A 24,729-nucleotide genomic window follows, 5' to 3' on the forward strand; every position below is an offset into this window, starting at 1 on the left:
TTCCAACAGGATAATGATACGAAACGCAGAAGCTCATCGGCTAAGAATAGGTTCACCCGAAATAGAATAGATGTAATGCAGTGGCCAGCATCATCTTCCGATTTAAACCAGATTGAAAACCTGTGGGGGGACATTAAACAATATGTGTCGAAAAACTCCCCGACGTCTAAGGCTCAGATTTGGCAAGTTGTGCAGGATCCATAGTCAAAAATTCCCCCCAAACGTTGGCAGGACCTGGTGGACTCCATGTCACGTGGGTGTAAGGCTGTGCTGGCTAACAAAGGCTATCCAACCAAGTTTTAGGCCCTAATTAACACATAAAAAAAAAAAACTATGTTAGTTCTAAGTCATATTGAATTTTGTGACTATTTTTTCATAGCACTGCTATTTCATTGAACACCAGAATTTCTGCCTCTTTTGTTGTTTTTATCTATATTTTCGAAACTATTGAAGAAATAAAAGTGAAACATTTGCTAAATTGTTTGAAATTAAATACCTAACGATATTATAAAAAAAATTTGACCATTAAAATTGTAAATCATAGGAATTTTTTAACTTAAACTCGCAGGTCCCAAGCACTGCTATTTTTTTGAACACAGCTGTAAGTGGAATAAAAAGTAGATTCCAAAAAGGGACATGGAGAAATACATTTGTGTTTCTTAGTTTCCATCGCACTGCTATTTTTTTGAACACAGCTGTATAAATATCTCGTTACGTTCATTCTCATATATTTAAATGCAATCTCAAAGGATTGGTAAATGCACTTTAAACCTAGTTTTTTTACAGCTTCTAGATAACGGTATCGAGAGTGAAGACTAAGTGGACTTTGGAACTGGTTCCCCAAAGAGACGATTGTGCAGCGGGCGGCCATCGTAGGATTGTCTGGGTTTGTTATCTGATCTGAACAAAAATGAAAAAAAAAAAATGAATTGCTTTAATGAAAACAAATTACAAATAATAATAATAATAAAAATTGTTGTTCTCCGATAAGACGAAGCATCTCCTCCCAAGATCTTTCCATATACCGACAAATGGAAAAATGTTCATTCATTTTAAGTGATTACCTAACTAGTTTGGTTGTTTTTTTGCTGTCTTGCTATCCAGACTCGTCGAAAGTTGCCACTAGGATGCCAAGAATGTTCTGTGCCGGCTTCCGGATTGATATCGATCATACCAGGATTGAACGTGCTTGAACCCACGGTAATTTGGGCCGAAAGATGTCCCAGGAACAGGAACAGCAGATAAACTATCCCGAAAACCGAAATGACAGTCGCGTGCATTCTGACTGAGTGATTCTGTGAAATTGAATCGGATTGTTTATGAAATCTGAATCCGCTTTTATAAAGCAAAAACACTAGAATATTCTAGTGTTGGTTATTGCGCAGCAGGCACCCTGGTGTTTTTTTGCTCGTACCAAAAACACCAGGGTGACACAACACTCCGATATTTTTTATTGTCGCCGTATGCATCCGCTCTCTTGCTCTTGAACAAAAATTCAAGAGAGCCATATACATATATATAGTGACGTATTTGGGTGGTCCAAACCAGCCACTTCTATTATTTCAAAGAAAACAGTAATGCACTCTAGTAATTTTCCATAATGTATCCTACCGACTGCGCCAGTAAAATTGTTGTTTTATTTTAGAGTCGAACTAATGTCCCGTCAGTTGACTAAGGACAACGCCAAGAAATAAAAAATAGTTTTAGGAGAAATAGTTTCACGTCTTATTCTTTGGATCTCAGCTTAAGACTAAAAATCGAATGCAAATTGGATTGAGGAGAAGCCTCAGTATTTGAACAATATTTGTATTTCGGGAGAGCATCGCTCTTGGATTTAGGAGAAGCCTCAGTATTTGAACAATATTTGTATTTCGGGAGAGCATCGCTCTTGGGTTCTTAAGATTAGGAAGTGTTGAAAGAGGGCAGTCAAATCTGCTTAGGTCAGGCTTTATGATGTTTACAAGAACGGCTGCGCTGCCAGAGATAAACGAATGCTGCACAGCTGGGATACATTATGGAAAATTACTAGAGTGCATTACTGTTTTCTTTGAAATAATAGAAGTGGCTGGTTTGGACCACCCAAATACGTCACTATATATGTATTTCGTATAACTTATTTGCACTTGTTTTCAATAAATACATATATTAAACATATCTCAACATACACACACCCAACTGCTTAAGTGTGACTTTTGTATTTTCAACATATTCCTTATCGCTGTTTAAGTTAAAGTTATATAATTTTGCTCCACTACTTTGGGACCAATATTTATTTATTTAATTTTATTTAATTTTGTTTTACGATAAAAGTAACATAATAAATATTTAATATTTTTTGAGCATTATACAAACGATGTTTAATAAATATTTAAACAGACATTAACACTTGATGATGTCTATTTAACTCCAATAATTGCGCTCGATGTTATCTTCCTGTTTAATGCCAATAGTCTTTCACTAACTGGAACCTGCTAACGATTTTGATTTCAATAACTTCGATTACTGTACACATCACAGATACTTTACCTCAATTTCCTATAACCTATATTTTTTTCAAATGGATTGAAGGTTAAACCAGAATAAGGGGTGCCATTTTCTTTGATAATGTTTACTGTTTGAGGGTTGAATTGCCATGGGGGTACGGTAACTTGTTCCGAAATATGTCCAAGGAGCAACAGGATAATGATCCCGATTGTAACGGCAGTCAATACGTGCATTCTGGGCGAAAAACCAAATGATTCTGAGCGAAGTTGATTTTTGCAGCTTATCTGTGACAATGAGAGAAAATTAATGGACTAAAATGAATTCTCTGGCAAACATATTTGTGAAATATATAAATTATAAATATATTCAACGGATATGAGTGTTTCTTGTTTTAAAATGGATTATATCCCTGAATCATCTTCCCCAACTCATTGTTTTGAAGCAATTGCGAAATTTTATTGCGATGAGCGTATTATCTGTCTTTTTATTATGAACGCAAACTTGAAAAATAGAGTTTTGAGCATAGAAGAAAGACAAATCCGAATTTTGTAAAGATTTTGATTTCAATAACTTCAATCGGTTATCTTACACACTATAAACATCACAGATACTTTACCTCTATTTCCATCAACCTATATTCTTTGAAAATGGATTATTGTGCCAACCAAAATTTAAGTTTAAATCAGAATAAGCCGTGTCCCTTTTTTGATTGGTGTTCAGTTTTCCAGTGACGAAGTTTTCCGAAATATGTCCAAGGAGCAGCAGGATAATGATCCCGATAGAAGCGGCCGTCAATACGTGCATTCTGGGCGAAAAACCAAATGATTCTGAGCGAAATTTTTTTTTGCAGCTTATCTGTGACAATGAGAGAAAAATTAATGGACTAAAATGAATTCTCTGGCAGATTTGTGAAATATATAAATTTAATATAAATATATTCAACGGATAAGAGCGTTTCCTGTTTTGAAATAGATTAGATCCCTGAATCATCTTTCCCAACTCATTGTTTTGAAGCAATTGCGAAATTCCATTGCGATGAGCGTATTATCTGTTTTTTTATTATGAAATAGATTTTTGAGCATAAAAAAAGCAACTTTAATCTTGTCAAATTCGAACCCTCATGGTCAGACCCTCGTAGCTCTGGTGGAACCTTTGAACTTTGCTTGTCGTCGGGCGGTGATAAATGGATTCGGTGTCAGGAAACACTTAACCCGAAACTTCCTGTAGGGAGTTCGGGGCTTGGGGGCTTCGAAGATGTCGCGCTGTCAACAATTAATTTGTCCCCACACACGCACACACACACAACTCACACTGGGGCATCATTTTCTCTGAGTTGCAAGAGAGGAATATGTGCATCCAGCCCCCAATCTTGAACACCCATTCCTATGTTACTTGCCACAAGGTATTTTCATTTTGATCAGAAGCTTGCACCGCACTGTCAGATATAAGCGAATGTTCTGTGATCTAATAGATTCAGCCTTTGTTTTTAATCCAAAATAGATATTTTCTAATATTTTTTAATCTTTATAAAAGTATGATTCTAAAACCTTGATTAACCGAAACCTAACCGCACACCTGGTTGGACCGCAGCTTGGAAGTTACCGAGGGTATGCCAGAAAGGAATATCCAAAGGTGTCCTTGCTGGCCATAAATTCAGTGCCACACGAAGGTGACCTTTACCCCGTCTCGTCTGTTGGCTTTGTCTCACTTAACCATTTACCATTCCGTCCGGAATCGCTGACCAAGCGGCAAATATGCCTTAATATTCCGAATGGCCCCCAAAACTCAAGTGTGGGCTCATCGTGCAATTGTCTAAGTATTCCGAGACTATATCCCCCAATTCCTGCTGCTATTTGTTTGTTGTGTTCTCATTTCGTTTCGGTTGTGTTTCTGTTTTTGAAATATTAACGACGCCCTTTTGCTGTTTTTTGGAGCCCTGCTGGCCCCCCTCAGTTCATGTGTGTTTTTTTATATTATATTGCCGGAAGAAAAATTCGGACATTCCTTTGTCGTCGACAAAAACTGGTAGTTATATCCGTTGGCCTTTTGTGCCGCAAATGTGAAATTACGAATATGGGCAGGAAAAAACGTGGCAGATTTTCAGTATCCGCGCTTCGTCGCCGATCCTTTGACAAATCCACAAATCCAGCTACTAAACAGCAGTTTTTTATGGACCCCAGCAAGTAACATTTGCCTATGCCGAACACAATAACAAAAAAAAAGTATAAAGTAGTTGGACTTTCTATTTTTTTCACCATGATTATTTGCTGTAGGGAAAACGTCTGCATTGTTGGAATTCCTTTTGCGAAAATTGCCACGTGACACAAAGGCGTCTGGAGCACATAGAGAATGCGCCTTTTATTGGCCTGCTCCACCGAATGTGAGCTGGAGCTGGGGATTTGGCTGCGATGGGTTTGGGCTTGGGTGGCGGCGATGGGCGTGGTGCTGGCCAAAACACAATAGGCCCGAAAATGACGTTGCAACAATTAATGTGAACAGTTTTGCAGTCGTCGTCGTTGTTTGGCCGTGATTTATAACGTGCATAAAATTTGCGGTCCCTGGCAAAGCACCTACCCAACCGAAATGCCAGAGCCCCCAAAAATTTGTCAAAGGGCATCACGAATGGAGCTGAGGCCACCAAAGGAGCTAGTTCGGTTCGTGGTTGATAAACTAATCGGGATAGGATATAACATACTCGTTTCTTGAAGCTTTTAATGGCTAGTTGGATGTATACTCGAGATCTGGCTTGCAACCACTTGAATGTGTCTGAAATGATTTAAATTTTTATTTAAAAAATATAAATATTTAAATATTTTTATTAGTAATCAAATTCTATAAGCTAAAATAACAAACATAGTTAATATATAACGCTAAATATGTTAAGTAAAATTAGTAATATTGCCAGGTTTTATTATTTCTCTAGTTCATTTGAGTTGCAACTCTAATGCGAGCGCCTTTTGTGGCTTTGCGACACTGGAGTTACCACGCCCCAGTTGGTAATTTATTGATAGTTGGCCGTTTCATTCGCTTCTAATAAGCCGAACCCTTCTCGCAGGACCTCCACCCATTTGAGTCCTTTCTGTGTGCAGGGGGGTTGCATATTTGCGAACTATTTGCATTGCGTGATAATTTATGTGGCGAATACAAATTACATAATCGTTTGGCCGTTTATGCAAATTAATTGAAAACTTCTTACCCAACGCTCTCGAACTCCTGTCATTTGATTTTTCTTTTCAATTTTCATTTTTCTTTTTTTTCTCAAATCTTTGCTCTACGTTCCTTTCGTTTTTCCCAGCTCCCATTTGGCCTTTTGCAGTCGCTGCAATTTTTTTCTTTCCAATTTACAATAAAATTCAATAAGGTGTTGGGGATGGACTTAATGGAGATTGACTGACAGTAACTGCCAAATGTGTTCCGGAGCTTTATACGCGTACTACCCGTATTTGTGTTTGTAATGCAATTTTATGTGTGCTCGTGTATTATATATTGGCTAGTGTGTGTGTGTGTGTGTCGGCTTTACTCTTTTGCAAATCTAAGTCTGTTGTGTTTTCCTTTGGAAATAACTGCTTGGAAAAGCGGTCTGTTGACATGTCCGACGTTTCAAATTGAATTGGGAAACTTTGGCAAGATCTCGAGTCGACTTTAATTTTTTTTACCTCTTTAATGCAATTGTATTCCATTTAATAATAAAATTATAGTAAAAATGTTGGTTAGCTAAAAAAACTACATTGCTAGCAAATGGTATAAAATAATTTAAAGGGAAATGTCTGCGGACCAGCAATTTAAGTTCCATGCATATAAATGTACTTTTCTTGCATCACGCATACGCACTGTTGCACTTGCATGGAGCATAATGTCTTCAGTCCCTCTACTCACTTGCTTTTTTCCGGATAAGGAGATTTTTTTTTTAATTTCTAAAACTAGCAAATATAACAAATTGCAAGTGCGGAGGAAAAAGAAAAAAAAATGGACAGAGATGTTGGTTCGAGTGGATTTTACCACCAGTTTGCAACCTCTGCACAATCAGCAAAAGTCAGCCAGCTATGAACAAAAGTTAAACAGACAAAACCAAGTGCAAAGTGATGGCGGGTGGCTCCTGCAGTTGACATTTATAAATTTCACACGCAGGGCGCGTGAAATGGCATCGCCGTTTTAAAGTTGAAACATTTGCGTAATTAGCAGCCGACTTTCCCGCTGGCTGGTTGCTTGCAGCCCGAAGGTGCAACAGCATATAGACCCATAAAAAGTCAACGCAGCTCCATGAAAACAAGTCGAGGGAACAACTTTAAGTGTTGGCGCAAATTGCCTTCCAAGAACTTAATTAAATTGTAACCATTTGACTATTTTTACACCCTCTACTCGCTGATATAAAGGGTATACTCGATTCGTTGAAAAGTAAGTATCCTGTAGTTGAAAGGATGCGTTTCCGATCGTATTTACTACGAATACATACATATATCTCGTTCACTAGGTAAGAAAAATGTATCCCTGAGATGAATAAAGGGTATCTGATAGTCTACTATTGGTTTTATGGCATTTCCACACTGCCGGCGTGCTCCTTTTTTTGTTGGCCCTGTTGGCTTTTGGCCAAATGCATGTTTGCAAACTGAAGCGGCTGACAATTAACTAATGTCAGCCGCACAAAGTTTCGTTTGTAGATGTGGGTGGCCTTTGGACTTATGACTCTATGTTACTTCATTAGGAAATTACAAAAAACAGCATAAAATATAACTCAACTCGAATAAAATCAAAAATATTATTGATTGTGGAGTTTTTAACTTATAAAATTGATCACACAATTTGTTAGTACACAGCTTCAAATTTTTAATGCAGCATATTGAACCAAATGCCCATTTTTGATTAACTTATACTCTCTATTATTCGGTAATATAGAAGCACTTCATCGAAGTCCTTCATCGAAGTCCTTCATTTGTCATTTAATCGCATTACGCGACATCATTCAGCACATCCACTGACATCTGTCTGTTATATTGTGCGTAAAGTCAACCGATAAGCGAAGTATTTTTTTTTCACCAGTAAGTGAGCATTATCAATCGCGAAATGTCCTGCGAAATCATCGGCATAACGGTCGTTGGTGGGCATCACGTTTGTCGCTTTATGCCTGCTGCTTATGAGCATTATATCTGCATTGTCACCTTGTTGGCCATTTAACGTGAACGGGGCGTCGTGTGCTTTCCAATTCCGAGTCCTGGCTACCCTGCTCCTGTGTCCATCCACCTGGGCCACCCTCTGCCCGCCGTCCCCTTCCGCTTTACCGGCGGTTTAAGGACATCGCTGTCATCGTTACTGTTACGACCACCACTCCCACCATTTTTCCGACCTCCCATGTCGTGTTGTTCGCGCTGGAAGAAGAAAAAACCTCGATTATCCTGTTTTTTTTTCGATAGATTCACTTTCCGTGGGTTCAGAGCGAGGGTTTTGCCTTTGTGAGCTATTCAATTAGTGGATGCGAATCCAGTGAATCCAAATCTATCATATGTAATCAAGTGAATACATTTAATTTAGCATTGGTGTGCATAGACTTATAGGTGATCTAAATAAAATATTCCTTAATTACAAGCTTAGTACAATTGTGCGTTTTTATAAAACACACTCAAAATATTAATTAGAATATTCCACAATAATTTTTGCTAAGTGTACGCGATGGTAGATCAGCCAGTAAGCGAATAATTCGGTCCAAACAAACAACGCAGTCCTCCTAACGTGCTCATTTGAGTGGAATCACTTAATGGTTTTATGCGCTTATCATTATCATCCCAGAACGACTAGCAAGAGGGCAGGACACCATCAGTTCGGGGGGAAACAATGGCCAGGACGAGGGATATAGACGGTACAGGACAGGACGATGCGCCGCCGTTGATTCAATCAAATTTGTGTGCTTGTTCGCGGGCATTTTTATCTGGCGGATGTTTGGCTCGCTGTCAGCGCTAAAAATGTTTGCGCCTCGTCATTGTTTTAATGCGAAACACACGCACACACACTTATGCCACACACACACACACACACAATGCGATTTCTGCGCCTAATGTTTCACTTTTTGGAGCGTGACGGAGAAAGGTGAAAGGTCGACGGGCGGCACACAAATAAGGAAGTAATATGTCGCCGCCATGGCCATCAAATCCAGACGAGGGTTTGTCCTCCACTGAACTCGTCCTGCTGCAGGAATTTGCTTGGAATAAGTACACAGTAAGAAATATTTAATCTAATTATTGATAAATTTTCTAGGAAATTAACCTGTATTTTTACATGCAACGCATAAATCAGAGGCATATATCTCCAGTGTGAAATTTAGAGCGTGATTTCGATCGGATCGGAAACCAATCATCGCAAATCTGGCAGGTGGTCCTCCTTTGAGTAGAAAAGCTGTTCCGCCCTTCGATTGACTATTATCGGTGATCACAATTGCGCTTAATATTTGGTACTGCCTAAATAGTTATTGCATAATGTTACCTGAGGCTTGAAGTTCACTTTTCTTGTGACGATGCGCAAAAACTTTTTGGGCTCCACAATTTGCTCCTTGTGGATCAATTTGGCACCTGTTTTTAACCCCCAAAGGTTGTACTTTACTTTACAAACAATACACTTACCACTACCACAACTGCAAGTGCCACAATAATAATGATGTGCAACATGGTTATTCAGAAACCGATCGAAAAATTAGTAAAGGCTAAAGTATCGCTTATTATACAAACATTAATCAAGTTAGCAACACTTTTGGGCATGCTTTTAAAATTAACAACACTTTTTGTTTAGTAGTGTTGAAAGATACTTTTGTGTTTACTCTAAAATGTTGTTATTGCTATAAATTTTGAGATTAAAGTTTATGTTATGGTTATTTCTTGCCGACAATCGAATGGAGCAGTAGACATTATTTGGCCCACCTTCGAGCAGACTTCCCTCGGCTCCAAACGTGGATTTATCATAGTTTGTCAGTACAATGGCACTAATAACTCTCGGATCACTCTAAAAAAAACATGCTAATTAAAAGTTAAATTTACTATTTACTTATGGTAACCTCTTGTGTATAACGAAACTTGTGCGAGACTTTGGCTCTTCTTCTGCCTGGAACGAATATGTTTTTATTGAGCAGAAGAATATCCGATTTCCTCAAATGTCCAATAATTGCAACATGCTCAGCATTTCCCAAGTCGAGTGTCAACCAAAGTAGAAATATTAAAGCAATAGTAAATTGCCACTTCAGAAATAACATTTCAAAACTTTTAAAATTTATAACAAAATTTTATACAGATTACATTTTACTTAATTCCAGAGACCTCGTTCAGTAATCCGCCAGCTGAACCATGGAGAATTTTATTTAACGCTTAAAAACATTTTTATTTTAATTTTTTTACAAATTGTGTATGTTTCAGTCGAGCTCCACTCGATTTTTACCACTCATCTTTATCTGGCTGCTGGCCTTTTGTCAGCTTTTCAGCACCGGTGTTTCGCCCCCTTTTCTTCATTACATTTCAACCCTCTTGGCTGCTGTCACTGCCATTGAACCGCATTTGTTTAAAAGATTGATGACCAACAATTGACTGCAGGCCCGCATCCTTCCGCCCCCCGGTTGCTTTTTTTTTTTTTTTTTTTTTTTTTGCCTGCTCCTGCTCCTGACATAATGTGCTCAATATTTATGAGCCGCAGATCCGCACAGACACTTCAAGTTTCCCGTAATCGAAGAAGAAGAGCAATGAGCACGGCCATGACCTGTAAAACTTGCGGAATGATTTCATTAATTTAATGTACAACAATGTGACTTGTCACTTGTCAACTTTTTGGTCGGAACTTGGCCGGGGGTGGTAAATCAGTTCATATTAGTCTAATGCCCCGAGGGGGGGATAAAACTCACTTAGTGCCGAGAAAAGTTTGCCGACAACATGTCATTGATTTCATACACGCTGCATGCCCAGGACGCAGGACTCAGGACGCAGGACACAGGACACAAAAAGGACAGGACAAGGATCTTAAAAAGTGCCGCATGCAGGCTACGATGCATCATCATGGTTGTCAGCCACATTTACTCGACATTTAACTTATGCCAAGTGCAGATGCGATGGAGACGACGGCCACGAACAGGAAAACGGAAAGGAAGGATGTGAAGTTCCTGGCGGGCGGTTCTAATTCTATAAGAGCAAGGCTGAGGTTCTGAGAATAATAAATTACGACTAACTAGTTAAGGCTTTCTTCTACTATCGCGCTTACTTTTTTATTTACTATACCAGCTACCATTTTTCAAATGAATCATCTGCGGATTAAAGATGCTTCCTTCAACAAACGCATTTTCCGAGCAAATAAGCTACGCCGGAAAAACAAATTAAGGATGCGCAATCGACACGAAATGAAACCCCTAAAGAACTCAGTCAGCTACTTTATCACCCGGAGAGATATTGCCACCCCATCCCGGGAAAATTGGAAAGACCCCAGCTAACCTAATGACAGACCACCCGAACACCCTTACAAACGATATTACTACAGACTTTTACGACACTTTTCATTAGCAGCCGCACTTGTTGTTGTCGCGGGTAGCCGGAAACTTTCTTTTGTATCTGGGAAATGTCTTGGACCTGGTGGCAGTGTCTTATTTTCCACACACCCCTAGTGGGAGTTATTAACCCTTAACCACACGTTACCATTTATAACCCGGACAAAGTGAGCCGAGCGCGTTAAGCTGACAATGGCAACAAATTTTTTCCTTTTTGTCGTCTATTGTGCCCGGAATCTGGTGGCAGCCACCATTCAATTGTGGTTCTTTTCCTCTTTGTCTGCGGTTTATGGCTTTTAATTCGTTCTGAGCCTCGATTCTTAAGGGTGCCCAAGTGGATTTCGCACTGACATCAACGGATATTGTGTGATAATTGCCAGGAAAAATATTCGACATTTTCCGAGCGTACATTTCGTTTGCATTTAAATGGAAAAATTAATTAATCATTCCAGATTTGTATTCATTTAAAACACTTCAGTTGAGCAATATGAAAATTAACCGATCGAAAATCGAAAATTAAGTATCTTAAGTGGCTTGATACGTATTGATAGATATATATAAGTACTTTTGAGGTAGGTAGTTTGATTAACCGTATAAAAAAAGTATTAGATAGTTGGAGTGGGCAATTCGATTAATTTCTGATAAGACGTAGTTTACCGTGGGTATATAAACTGATCGTCACTAGTGGCCCAGAAAATATTGTTAATTGGACAGTAAAATGAAAGCCATCACCGTTTGCCTTCTGGTTCTGGTTTCGGCCAGCTGTCTGCTGACCACTCGGGTAAGATTTGCCAATTAAAAAAATTACCTTATATATATTAAATATTTCTTTGTTTCAGGCCAATTCCATAGAACTGCTGGACGAGAACTTGGACTATGATTTTGACTTTGAATCGGAACTGGAGCAGTTGCTGGATGAACTGGACAATGACACTGACTACATGGATGTGGAGGCACAGGGCTTTATTAGAACCTGCCGCAAAATCCTTCGCAAGGCTTTGAAAACGGTTCGAGGCACCAACTGTATTATCAAGGAAGTGACAAACATCCTGAGCTCCTGCACCAGCTATGTGGATGCTATTGATGCCTGTGGCACTGCCATTCCCAAGGATGTGGCCAAGATTGTGGACTCCGTTAAGCAGATTATCAAAATCTGCGACGATATTTTACATCTGCATTCGAAACTTTGTAAATCGGATAAATCCGTGGGTTCGACCATCAAAAACTCGTCCAAATGTTTCTGGAAATTGTTCAAGGCATCCATGAAGCTGACCCGAAAGATCAATAAGACCTTAAAACTGATTGCCAAATTGCCAGCTGATACCAGTTCCTGCTTCGTAAATGCCACCAATAAGGTCACGGCGTCCTTCAACTCTTTTCTGCCCAACATTGATGTCTGCATCGAGTCTATGTAAATATATTATAAAAAAATAAAAACCTTAAGTTTACAGCAGATTAGATTTGAATTCCTGAACAATAATATAGTGTTTTGATTATTTTGATTTCGTTCCATTAAGATAAGATTACTTCAATTTACAACTGTGAGCCGAACTGAAGCGATTCGATTAAGATTCGTTAATTAATACTTTCGATACAATCGGTATTTAGAAAGGGGTTCTTGAACCCTGTAATACTGATATGGAAAAGTAGCTATTAATTATAAATTACAATTAGAGGGATCTTACTAACGACATGTATATCCTAATTACTTTTTGGCGAGGTCTCTGAATTTATACTTTTTTGGCATTTAGCAAAAACAGATTTTAAGGTAACACTGAAAGAGCAGTCAAAAATGTTCGTCATAAATTTGGAAATTATTTAGTTCGATTCGGGCACGGCAGCACGGAACATGTCCCAGATAAATAATATATTCATAAAGCTGCGAGCCCGTCTGCGGGAGCGTGATATCAAGTTGTGGGAGGAGCCGTACTACTTCGAGGAGGTGGGCAGTATCGAGTCGGAGATGGACCGCCTGGCCAGGGACATCAGTGGCGAGCTGGGCATCAGCGTGTCGGACTGCAGGATTGCCTTGACCGAATTGCAGGATGGTGCCTTGAGGAAGCTGGCGGCTCGCAAGGAGTTCAATGACACCGGATTGGCCACGTTCAATGTGCGGTGTGTGGATAGCGCGGGTGGCACCGTGCAGATGCTGGAGATCAAGTGTTCGCTGGGTGGACTGGGCTCGGATTTGCAAGCGGAGGTGGCCAAGAAGCTGGATATCGATGATCCCAGTCATGTGAAGTGCATCTCCGCAGGACGCATCATCAATGGGCATAAGACACTGGCCTCGCAGGGGCTCAAAACCAATCAGCACCTCATGGTGGTTGTGGGTGGAACTAATGGAGTTCAGGAGTTGCACGAACGTATCCAAAGGATTCGTGCGGACTTGGAGATAGTTGCGGATGCAGATCGCTTTATGGAAATGGAGGATCAGGATGGACGCCCAATTTTCCTGCCACGAGAGGAAAATCGATCCCTATTGATGGCCTTGAGCATGTACGAAGTGGCCAGAGTTGCCATGCGTAAGGAGAACTTCGATGAGGCTCTACTTATCCTACTCGAGGCCGATGAACTCTTCTCCCAATGTGACTCGAAGCTCCTGGAAGGAGTGGATAACTATGCCTTAATCAATCTAGATATTGTGTGGTGCTATCTGCGCCTGAAGAACATCACCCAACTACCAGATGCACAGCGACGTTTGGATATCTGCGAGAGGGGCTTTGTCAAGAGCTACGGCGAGCAGTTCATCCGATTGTTCTCGATAAAGGGTCCAAGTAGCCCGGAAAGAGCTTTGATCATGAGACTGCACCTGCTCCAAGGTGTGCTCCTCTTTCACCAAAATCGCCGGGATGAGGCCTACGAAAAACTGGAGGTGGCGACAATGGACTTGAATGAGGTCAAGATGAATGACACTGAGCTTAGCACTCTCGTTGAAATGGGCTATGAGGAATTGGATGCCAGGTTGGCCTTGAGATCCTGTGCGGGTCAAGTGGATAGGGCCATTCAATTTATCCAGGAACGCAGCGAGAGAATCCGTGAGGAGCGCCAGAAATCGGCTGCCGAGAGGAAAGTCAACCAAGAGATGATTTCTGCCGGTCAGGGACAAGACTGGATTAATCCGCGCAGCATTATTAGGCTCATGGAAATGGGCTACGAAAGGCGTTTGGTTGTGGAGGCTTTGAAGAGGACCAAAAATAATCTCGATCGCAGTTTGGATCTACTGCAGCGCCATTCAGATGAACTTAGGGCCAGTCTGCCCCCCATTCCTCCTGTCGACGAATCGCTACTTACCACTCTTCAGCACCTTGGATTTTCGGAAATTTCCGCTCGAGATGCTTTGGAAACTACGGGCAACAGTTTCCAAAAATCTCTGAAATTTCTATTGAAAAGTTTCCCCAATGAATCGGAATTACTTCCTGTTATTGAAACCCTGACAAAGATTTTGGACGTTCAAGGACCTTCGAGCTCAACTAGTGCAACTGCAAATAGCACCACCTCACAAGTGGACTTATCCACCAGCAAGGTGAACATGCTCAAGACTGTTCTTAGTGAGGCCAAGTCGGAGATTGAGTCTTACAATGCCTTCAAGAGATTCAACGAGAACCTCGCCGAAAACAGCAACCACTACTTAAACTTGCCCTTGGATCAGGAGGAGCAAATTCTGATCGAGTATAAACGTCTGCTCGAGGGCTAATAAGAAAAAAATGATTTTTAAAAAATATTTGTAAATCAAAAATAGCCAATAAATAAGTACGTACAAATATTTATTGTTGCTTTGTACTATTTTTAATATCTTTTTTCACCATGTTACCATTTCATTTCACAGCCATCACACTATAGGCTGAATGGTACCTTTTTGTGGCCAAAAAGCCATTTTTCAAAAGTCCGTAATACTAAGATCTGATTACGCCATTATGTAAGATTATATAAACACCGTACTGGTCCCGAACGCATTTTAAAGATATTTATTTTGGTAACAAAATTAAATATTAAATTAAATATTTTAATTAGATTTTGGTATCATAAAAGATATGGGCTAGTGTAACCCAATACAAAAAAAATACTCTTAATATTTTCCTTCGTTCCTGAGTTACCATCTAAAAAATATATAAGGGGCGGTGTCACGCCCACAATTTTTGGTATCATATAAGATATGGCCTAGTGTAACCCAATAAAAACAGAGTAAAAACCGAAGCTAAATATCGCCCTCCGTTTTGATGTTATTAATTTTGGACACAAAAAGGTGCCATTCAGCCCTATAGGGCATCCCTTCAAAATCTCAACTACTTAATGCCCAGCAAAGTATGCTATGCATTTTGGTTGCTGATGTGGTTGCTGCTATTTGCTCACTCATGTGCATAACGTCACAGTTTTTCACAATTTTGTGTATGTGTGTGTGTTGTTGTGTGCGCGTGCTCTTTGCGTGTGACTGACTTTGTGAAAATTAATAAGTTTTCAGACCCTCGCCAATCTGCCAATGCCATGCGAAAGTTCTGCAGATGATGCCCAAATAATTTGTCGTCCTGTTTTGTGGCGTTATTTCCAAATCGTTAAACCTAAAATAAACTCCGCTCAGCTTATTTCACTCTTCCATTTCTTTCTTCATTTCGTGTTTTTTTCGGTTTACGTTGATTTATTATATATGCGAAATGGCGCTCACATTTTGAGTGGCTGACATTTTCACTTGACTGCGATTTCCTTCGCTTCTCCACGGCTAAATCGAGCATTCAGTGGTTTCACAAAAAATATAACCGCACCGAAAAGCCATTTTGCAGATTGTTTTCTACTTTTATAGGTGAGCAGCTGTCTGGAAGGATTAATCTTTCGAACAAACTTTTTATATTATTTATTTAATTTATGTAATGAATTTTTTTAATAATACATAATAATATTTAGGTACGAGGGCATGTACTTAGGTCTGCTCTTTAATCTGCAGCATGCATTAAAATAATAAGTTTGTTTAAGGAGTTCGCCTTGTTCCTTGTTTCAATAAGACCTCGCGTTGTGTCACGAAAATGCCAAAAAATTGTGAAGCAAAAATCGCAAAAAATGTCAAAATATTGTTCGAGGACGCAGCGGCCTGTCTTATTTAGTAGCGAAAATGAGCAGCGGCAGGCATATCCTTGCTGGCAAAAAAAAAGAAGAGGGTTTGGCAGACGGAGGACACCGTTTAGATTTTGTTCCTTTTTTTCCAGGGACTCAAAATGTGCAAAGGGCTGGGGAAAAAACGAAAAAAAGGGGCAGGGGAATGCTCCACTGGGGCGCGCATTCTTTGGCTGATTTCCGCTGTTTGTTAGTAGAGGTTGCAGCTACACTAAGAAAAAATCAGTATAATTTATCTCTTATGTATTTGTAAAAATGTAAAAAAAATAATAATAATAATAATTGTAATAATTGTATTTTGGGAGCAAAACTACTACTTTCTGTTCGTGTTTTATAGTCAAAGAAAGTCAAGAGTTTTTCTCTCAGTGCAGTTGCTTTGGCGTTTGTTGCTGGCTGTTGTTGGCGTTGCTAGATGTTGTTGTCATCAACAGCCAGCAACATTATCATTGTAGCTGCAAGTGGCAGTTGTTGCTGCTGCCACTGCTGTTTGTCCTCATTATCGCTTGTCCCATGCTCTTCTCATGTCTTTTGGCATTTGCATTTCCATAATAATAAGAAACTTTTTTCGTGTTCCCTGGGCAACTTTAATGGGTTTGTAATGTAGCTGAAGTGAACTCAACTCAGTTGCTGTCCTTTTGTGGAAGATATATGCCGCCGATTCGGATCTTAAAAGACTTGAGAACTGCACTAAAATGTAAGCCTACATTTAAATGTTATGTCTCAAGTTCTTTTCTACCGAAAACAAAAAGTTTTCAAATTGGACAAACTCAAAATTTTTTAGCATTTTGCTTGAGTTAATTAAAAAAAGATGGCTCATCAACTTAACCGCAAGAAGTGTCGCATAAATTACAAATTAGTTAATTCAGCCTGGGAACAACCAACCCTCACAACTTTCCCAGTGAACTTTGTAACCTTCTACCACCCAGCAGCTTCATCATTATGGCCAACATTATCTGCTGTGCTTAGGAAAGTGAAAATAATGCAAATGATAAAATTATTTAATGATGCGGAAGTGCGTTGATAAGCAAGCGACAAATAATCGCTGCCAAAAATACTTGCCTCGCATTTTTCGCTATTTTTTCCATTTAATAAAGGCTATTTAGTGGGATATATTATACAACAAAATATATATATATATCTCCCAACTTTCCCAAATATTTTATATATTTTTTAGCTATATGGTTATATTCCACTAATAAAAGAGTATTTGCTAGTCAAGGGCAGTTTTCCTTTGTTCTCTTATTAAAGTCCATGCCATCCCATAATGCTCAGCTGTACTGAGGCCTATGCAATTTGAGTTGAAATCTATTTACGTTTCACTGGGTCCTCGGAAAAGTTTTCCTAATGAGATGAGACCGAAGTCTCATGTGGCAACAGGCGAACTTTATGTGCTCATAAAGTCAAGTTCCATCGCCATTCGCATCGCGTATTGGAGCTCCAAAATGAGTCCATAACTTTCCGTAATTTACCATTTCATTATGTGAACAGTTTAGTAAGTGTAAAAAATGCACAAATTAAAAGCGAGCCTTACTTTATAGACATTGCATACCATGTACCTTTTATTTTGTCGCCTCTGGTGCAATAAGTACTTATCCCGCCGACGACTAAAATTAATTTGGCGCCAAAGGACAAAAAAATAAATACAGTGGTTGTATACGCTCATTCACAGAGTTCGTTATTTTGTCAAATAAAAAACTGGTGGCGTTAAAGGGGTTGGGCCAAGGGGGTGTGAAAATGGATGTGTTGGGGGTGGGGTTTTATTTGGCAAACTGATTTGAGTTCACTCAAATTGATGTGTGTTGTTCACAAATTGTTTTAAGTGAAAAGTTAAACGGACTTTTAATGAAATTCCATCAAGCGGAGACCATGGAAAGTTAGTTAAGGTGAACAAAATTTGTAGAGGGTTTTTTTTTGATTAAACTACCTTTTATATTACTAAAGGTAATACTACTAATATATTATTTTTTTTTATATAATTTCATATATTTGCAAATATTATGAATATTCATAATTTCAATTTATAGCTTCTGAGCTCTACTGATTCCATGTGTTCCGTGTAGTTTTGCGATTTTTTGCGGCTTTGTTCACTTGGATCCACCCACATTTAGTCATTCATTCGTGCAACAGCCCGAGGTTATGTTTTGTCGTGTTTTGTGCTGCAATGTTGCACCTACATAAAATGGCTAAATGATGCGTTAAAAATGAGAGGAGACCTTCGTTTCGGGGCAGAATCAAATTTCAATGGATGGTGGGAGGACAATGGGGCAACCGGACAAACTGTCGCAGTCACAAATTTTGTCTGCTGTAGGACAAGGCCTACAAGGATATTTTGGGTGTGGGAATGAGCTCGTAAAGTCCCCGGAAAAGGCAACATTTGCTAATGACAAACAATTGCAGCAGTTTGCCACGATGGCGGTGGCATGAGGTCCCAAAGTGCCACACTCCAACTTTTATTATTATGCAACGTGCGTTTCGCACCGCAAAAATCCGCAAAACACAAAAAAAAAATCATGCAAAATTTAAGGAAAACCCTTTAGTTTCAGGCGTGGCATGTGCAGCACATAAATTTTCCTTGGTATTTTTTATGGCCTAGGTATATATATTTTTAAGCTGTTCCCTTTTTATTTTCGGTATTTTAATTGCAATGAAAGTGTGGTTGAAAAAAATGAACTTATGAGCGCTTTTTATGCATTCATAATAACCAGAGACACTGTCACATGGACCACAAGTTGCTGTAACGGCGCAGCTCTATGATTTGTGGCATATTTATGTAAATTTGTGGTTTTTACCCACTGCCAGTTGAACATCTCTTCAGAGCCCGGCTAAAAAAAGGCCACCTTAAAAACAGCCGGCAGCAGGTGTTGTGGCCGACCAATTAGTGGGAGTTCCGACCAGAATCGCTTTTACGATGGCCAACTTAAGATTTGGGAATGGGAGCTTAGGGGCTGTGTAGCTATTTGTCGCGATTTCAAGTTTGTATAAATCTTATGGCGATACTTTTGTTAAAGTAATATATTTTCTAAAAACAACAGAGTTTTTTTAAATCCCTATCTGGTAGAATATATGTGTGCACAATTTGTTTATGACTAAATCACTACTTATATAGGTAGATTAAGTTCTTATAACGAAGACCACCTAAATTATGGTGCATCTGCTCATTCGAAAGGCTTGACCACTGCAAAAACTGGACATGGTGGACAATTGGCCCACCCTTCGTTGGTCTGCTGACAATGTCCTTGTCGTCCTGAGTGACCTGAGCAAAACCGAGCTGAACTGTCGCTGCCATCGACGACAGGTGTGCATGATTTATGAGATTTACATATCAGTCCGCTGGCCGATGAAGCGCGTTGATGCGGCGTCACCGCCAGGCGGACATCGGTGACAAGATACAGATATAGATATAGATAGCTTCGGAGGGGGTGACAGCAAGTATGTTAGCCATGTCCGCCAGAAATAGGCTAAAATGAAATGCAAATTTGTGCACTGATTGATGATATTACGCTTGTTAAGGTCAACTCCCACACTTTGCCAAAGTTCCCCAACTACTTTCGCACTTCTTCCTTTTTCATGGCTTTTCCCCATATGGCAAATGAATTTCAAAGCGACAGGGAATAAAAGGACAATGAAAAAAGTTGCATACTTTGGGGCTGTAGGGAAAAAGATACTTTTGTACTGCTACATTTCGGGCGGAAAGTGGCTTGAAAGACATTTTAAGTGCTCTACATTTGATATAAAAGTTAAAAAACTAAAAATTTATTTAGAAAGAATTCAAAGAAATATTAAATCAAGTATATGCATTCCTTATAATTTTTGATCACGATGCCGCTAATCTTTCTCGAGAGGAAAAAATTCCAAATGTAATCGGATTGCAAAGAGAAATTTTCGGAAACACTCTGAAATCATCTAACGAACAACCCATTTCCAAAAATCCTGCATGTACGCCTCTTTCCCACGGCTGCAACGTGCTCATTAACTAGACGTGGCATGCCTGGCAGACGACAGCGTATCGCCTGCCCCTCCGTATAATGCCGTCCGCCCCCATATCATGTGGCAACTGCCCCCTCTTAAATCTGCAGAAAATCAGCGGCAGGCAACATGTGTTCCTGATATTTTTATGGCATTGGATACATGCAGTCGGGGTCTCAGTTTCTCGGTGGCAAGGAGCATGAGAAGCCTAAGCTGCCTAATTGTTATGTGCACAATTCGCAAGCAACGGGCATAAACAGCACTGTGATTTGCAGACCTACAAGCCTACATGCCACGCACACCAAGGACACCAAGGACCATATAGGACCAAAGACCACGGCAGAGTCATAAAATTTTCATCTGGCAGTAGTTTTAACGACTCAAATCGGACTTAAGGGCTCACCGAGGACATTAATCTCGGCGAGGAATGAGGAAGAAAGTGTCCTCACTGAAATTTGCTGGCGTAAGCATTAATGAAATTGTTGGGATCCTTGTATGACAAAGCACTTAAGAAGAAAATGTGTTCATAACTATATAAAATTACGGAATATTCTATTATTTAAAAAAGGCACATTTAATGGCTAAGCAATGAGTATAGGTTTTTGTAAAATAATTAATTACCTAAAAACTTATATACATCAATATATTACTGATAAATCTTGCATAAAAGCTGCACATATTTCTTCAATTGAGCCCTAAATCCCTGAAATCGCTGTTTAATTTTATGGCTGCTTCATTATTAGGCCAATAACCGACGTTGCCCGCTGCTGGTTAACACCCTGCTCCTCTGGCCCTTAACCCCAGAAGGCCCCACGTGTTCGATTTTACTGCCGGCCAAGGGTTTCACTCCTTTCTGCTGATCAATAAAATGGAAGCTAAATCAATTAGCCAATGGCGGGGGACTGGGAAACTTCTTGGCACTTTCATGAACTTCTGGCCGGTAATTAAAATCCACCCACAATACCAATCTGTACTGGAACAGATTTCACTAATTACTTTTATGACCCAAATTTGCTGAATGCGCAGTTTGCTATAAATTTCTACCTTTGAGCGGTAATAAACCCCGGGAACATCAGTTGCAGACTAGATATTGCCATCAATGGCTTGGTCAAAGATTTTGTCTTGTTAATACCCTGTATTCCTGGATGGATCTTAGGGTATTTGGGCAATCTACATCTGGTGAAAAGAATGGTAACTGTCAATAATCTAAAATGTATGGTATTGAGATCCAAAATATTTCAGTTTTTATATTTGTTTTTAATTTTAAATTTCAATAACTTTTTTTAAAATCATTTATAATGAAATAATAGGTATCTTTTGGCTGGGAAGACGAACGCCGACTTTTTCTTAGAACATTTTCTTTTTATTCGTTTCAGTCACTTCTCTCGCCATTTCCGAACTAATCGAAGACGCTTTCTGCTAGAATTTATTGCTGCTTCGGCGGGGGCGTGGCAGGCGGTGGGCGGCTAAGATGTAGACGAAAAGGAGGCGTGGCAGGGGCAAAAACTGCTCCTTTGACCTGTCTGCCTCAGTCACTGTTGTTGCTGTTGCTATTGTTATATATTTCTCCTTCTTTATCGCCCGAAGCTCTGCAAACAAGTTTCTTGTGTCCCGACAAAAAAGGAACCAACATGAAAAAATGGACCAAACAAAATAAGGGAAAATATATTACAGAAAAAAACTCTTTTCGCCGTCAGCTGCTCGATTGCAGAAAACTCGTTGCGCTTGTTGCGCGTTTTGTTGTGAATTATAAAGAAAATAAAAGGGGAGCAAATTACATGAAATCTTGCTTAGGAATGGGTAGGCCTTTGATGTTTTTAGGCCGTCTAATAAGCCGCTGAAGTTATTGATTTAGATTTTTTTTCTTCTGATTTGGGAGTGCCAGTCTGCGATTTTGCAAACAAAAAATTAATTTGTGTAAATTTTGAATTTTGCGAGGGCGTGCCGGCATTTGGTAATTGCTGTGGGTGCAACAGGCGACAAAAATGCTATAAAATAACGTATAAACTGGGATTAAGTCGTTGTTTAACAATCATATAAGAATTGCTAAAATAATAATAGAGTGTGTGTTAAATTAAAATTACCATATTACATGCGTTGTATATAAGTTTTCATTCAAAGTTAATTAAATACAATTTTTTATTGCACTTACTTAAGCAACATTTTGAAAGTACCGAAAAATACCAAGTAAATACCAAATGATGCTCATTTCCATTTCCCCACTGCAAAAAGCCAGAGCAACAACGTTACGTCGCAACATACGAGACCGGAAGTAAGAGAGCGCTCGAGTGCGAACGGGACAACAGTATGAGCCCAAAAATTTGTTGCTGTCTCCCCAAATGGCGTTTTTTGAGCGACTTCGCCGCAAACAACACCGCTCTCTCAGTTTTTGGGAGAGAGAGCAGCATTTAGGTTTGTTTTTGCTGCTCGGCTGGCGGTGTGGTGGGGCGAGGGAACCGTTTATGTTGTGGGTGGTTGTTGCCATCGCATCGCAAGAGAGAGAATGATTCCGCTCTCCTTTTGGATTACCCTGTACTTCAAAAATTCCGAGAGTATATTGCATTTGTAGAGTATTATTTTAAATTATATATTATTTTATATATTTTATAAATAAGTTACTAAAGCTTATATTATTTTTATAATTATATTCATCGTTAGGAAGTTATGCTTTGTGTATCTAAAACTTATTGAATCTAAAAACCGGGTATCTTCAAGTTGGAAAACTCGACCACTTGTTTTATTTTATTGTGCTTGCCGCAAACGACAAACAACCGAGAGAGGTAGAGCGACGAAGACAGGGAGAGGTATAAAAAGCGAGAGGCGGCGAGAGAACTTTTCCGCGGGGGCCGCTTGTACTTGTATCTCTATCTTTCGGTTCGGTTCAGGCATATCTTTCGGATTCAGTTTGCTTGCGACCGTTACAACAGCCAGTTGATTCGAAGCGGAGCGATTCGTGGATTCGTTGTCATCGTGTCGTCGTCGTTTTGTCGTTGATTTCCGTTTGTGCATGCAGATAAAGCCAGGTCTTAACTTGATTCTGGACTGGGCCCAAAATCGAAATCGAAACCGAAGTGGGCTAATGGAAAATAAACAAACAAACAAAGCTCGAATTTTGTTTGCCGCGCATTAAAAGTAATTCCTATTTGTCGCCCCTAGAAAATAATAAGAAAATCTGTTTCTGACATGTTGCATGACTGAATTAAATTACGTGTTAAATTGTTAAGCTAAATGAACAAACCGCATCCATAAAACGGATGCGAGTGCATGCAAATTAATTAAAAATACGATTCGAAATCTCTCTACACATGCATGCACAACCCATCGAGCTTTATTCAAATCAATGACTTGAGCGGCTAAATAAAATATGTATTTCATGGCTATTAAGATTATAAACAAAATTTATCATTAAATCTAATATCAACTTTCATGGTTTATTAACTAATGATATGTTTAACTAATGAATCCCAACATAAAGCAATTTAATTCGCTATGACTAAGAGACCGATAAACCATACAAAAGACGAGTTCAAGATATGTGTATATAAATAAAATAAAACAATGAACTCTCAGCTCAAGATAAAAAGCCCAGTAATTTGACTAAATAAAACACGTGTAATTAAATAAGTGCTTTACTAATAAATTGATACAACATTCAATTCAAATGAAATAAATGTATATCAAATTTCGATTAGAGATTGGTGAACATTTGTGCACTGGAGAAAACCCAGAATTTTTAAAGCAAAAAAATCCATTATCAAACTACAAGCTGTGGTTAATGTTTACTGTGGTTGTTGTCGGTGACTAGCTCAGTTTTATCAACAACTACAATTTTGCGTCTTGGTTTTGTGTATTTCTCAACGACTTGTGTACGATAAGAGCTGAAAGGCGACATAACATTTCAAGAAAATCAGAAATAGTTCTAGAAACTAACGATAATGAAATATTTTATTAAAATTTAACAAATTTTCGTTATTTAAAAGAAATAAAAAGCCTGTGTGCAGTTCAAAATCCCATGGAATATGTGACAATTAAATTAATTAAGCTTAAACAACAGATACGATTACTGAACACTTTGCAAGCGAAATAAATTTGATTTGTAAATTTCACATAAATCAAAGCGAAATAGCTGGCAATCCTTCCCTTCAACTGAATTAAACAATTACTCTTTGTTTCTCAGCTTTAAGCAATCAAAATCAACAAAATGCGTCAGCTGCGAGCTGAGCTTTAAAAGAAATACGAGCTGAGCAAACAATATAAGATAAACACAGAAAGTCAAGTACAGTCAGTGCTCCAATTTTGTAACCCACAAATATATTTTAGGATTTTCCCAATAAAGTAAAGTGCAAATTGTTTAAAACGACAGCTCACAAATAAGTCATGAATTTTTTTCGAAATATAAATAAAATAGTTTCTGTTCCTTACACTTTAATGTCAGTAAGTTAGAGCCTGTAAATAACAATTACTAGGAAATACTGAATTTAGTTACATACATGCTACAAGTAAGCTCTTAAATCTGTTATTTTAAATTATACTTCGACGTTATTTCTTATAACGTATTTTATGAAAATCTGCAAAGTTGCTTAGAACACCTTTCAAATTCCCACGTTTGAAGTAGAGATAGTGGAGTTATCCTTGATGCTGTTCCACTATTCCAGAGCCCACTGTAAACTGGG

At 39.0% G+C, this 24,729-nt stretch overlaps 4 protein-coding genes, 1 long non-coding RNA gene and 1 pseudogene across 10 annotated transcripts in view; 4 read left to right on the plus strand and 2 right to left on the minus strand.

The window, feature by feature from the left end:
- Positions 1 to 711: 711 nt before the first annotated feature.
- Positions 712 to 1,334, minus strand: LOC117143902. The gene is made up of 2 exons (XM_033308809.1): positions 1,065 to 1,334; positions 712 to 900 (listed from the first exon to the last, which is right to left on the minus strand). Exon 1 carries the CDS (start codon positions 1,278 to 1,280, stop codon positions 1,065 to 1,067), a length of 216 nt encoding a protein of 71 aa, XP_033164700.1. The 5' UTR covers positions 1,281 to 1,334; the 3' UTR covers positions 712 to 900.
- A 979-nt stretch (positions 1,335 to 2,313) lies between these two features.
- LOC117143441 lies at positions 2,314 to 3,318 on the minus strand. 2 transcript variants are annotated; one of them, XR_004459614.1, is made up of 3 exons: positions 3,101 to 3,318; positions 2,527 to 2,768; positions 2,314 to 2,471 (listed from the first exon to the last, which is right to left on the minus strand). It is a non-coding gene; the product is annotated as an uncharacterized LOC117143441 (long non-coding RNA). The 2 variants fall into 2 exon arrangements; XR_004459613.1 differs by having other exon boundaries at positions 2,319 to 2,468; positions 3,101 to 3,317.
- Positions 3,319 to 9,323: 6,005 nt separating this feature from the next.
- Positions 9,324 to 10,042, plus strand: LOC117145669 (annotated as a pseudogene).
- A 1,624-nt stretch (positions 10,043 to 11,666) lies between these two features.
- Positions 11,667 to 12,440, plus strand: LOC117144137. The gene is made up of 2 exons (XM_033309163.1): positions 11,667 to 11,768; positions 11,827 to 12,440. Exons 1-2 carry the CDS (start codon positions 11,706 to 11,708, stop codon positions 12,400 to 12,402), a joined length of 639 nt encoding a protein of 212 aa, XP_033165054.1. The 5' UTR covers positions 11,667 to 11,705; the 3' UTR covers positions 12,403 to 12,440.
- Positions 12,441 to 12,755: 315 nt separating this feature from the next.
- Positions 12,756 to 14,738, plus strand: LOC117145670 (NEDD8 ultimate buster 1). Its single transcript, XM_033311403.1, has one exon. The coding sequence runs from the start codon at positions 12,837 to 12,839 to the stop codon at positions 14,679 to 14,681; it is 1,845 nt and encodes a 614-aa protein (XP_033167294.1). The 5' UTR covers positions 12,756 to 12,836; the 3' UTR covers positions 14,682 to 14,738.
- Positions 14,739 to 22,970: 8,232 nt separating this feature from the next.
- The window catches only part of LOC117142309 (poly(U)-binding-splicing factor PUF60-B), an 88,321-nt gene continuing 86,562 nt past the window's right edge, over positions 22,971 to 24,729 (plus strand). For 4 of the 5 annotated variants that reach the window (XM_033306202.1, XM_033306205.1, XM_033306206.1 and 1 more), the window contains exon 1: positions 22,971 to 23,188. The gene's annotated coding sequence lies outside the window, so the exon portion shown is untranslated. The remainder of the gene's footprint in view (positions 23,189 to 24,729) is intronic. The other variant, XM_033306204.1, reaches the window with a different exon arrangement.

The sequence above is a fragment of the Drosophila mauritiana genome, chromosome 3R, assembly GCF_004382145.1.
Source record: "Drosophila mauritiana strain mau12 chromosome 3R, ASM438214v1, whole genome shotgun sequence".
NCBI classification, from domain to species: domain Eukaryota; kingdom Metazoa; phylum Arthropoda; class Insecta; order Diptera; family Drosophilidae; genus Drosophila; species Drosophila mauritiana.

Excerpts from the sequence above, each read along its gene's own strand:
- LOC117145670 (XM_033311403.1), top strand. The coding sequence starts at position 12,837 with ATGTCCCAGATAAATAATATATTCATAAAGCTGCGAGCCCGTCTGCGG.
- LOC117144137 (XM_033309163.1), top strand. The coding sequence starts at position 11,706 with ATGAAAGCCATCACCGTTTGCCTTCTGGTTCTGGTTTCGGCCAGCTGT. Across the intron at positions 11,769-11,826 it reads GCTGTCTGCTGACCACTCGG|GCCAATTCCATAGAACTGCT; the intron begins GTAAGATTTGCC and ends TCTTTGTTTCAG.
- LOC117143902 (XM_033308809.1), bottom strand. The coding sequence starts at position 1,280 with ATGCACGCGACTGTCATTTCGGTTTTCGGGATAGTTTATCTGCTGTTC.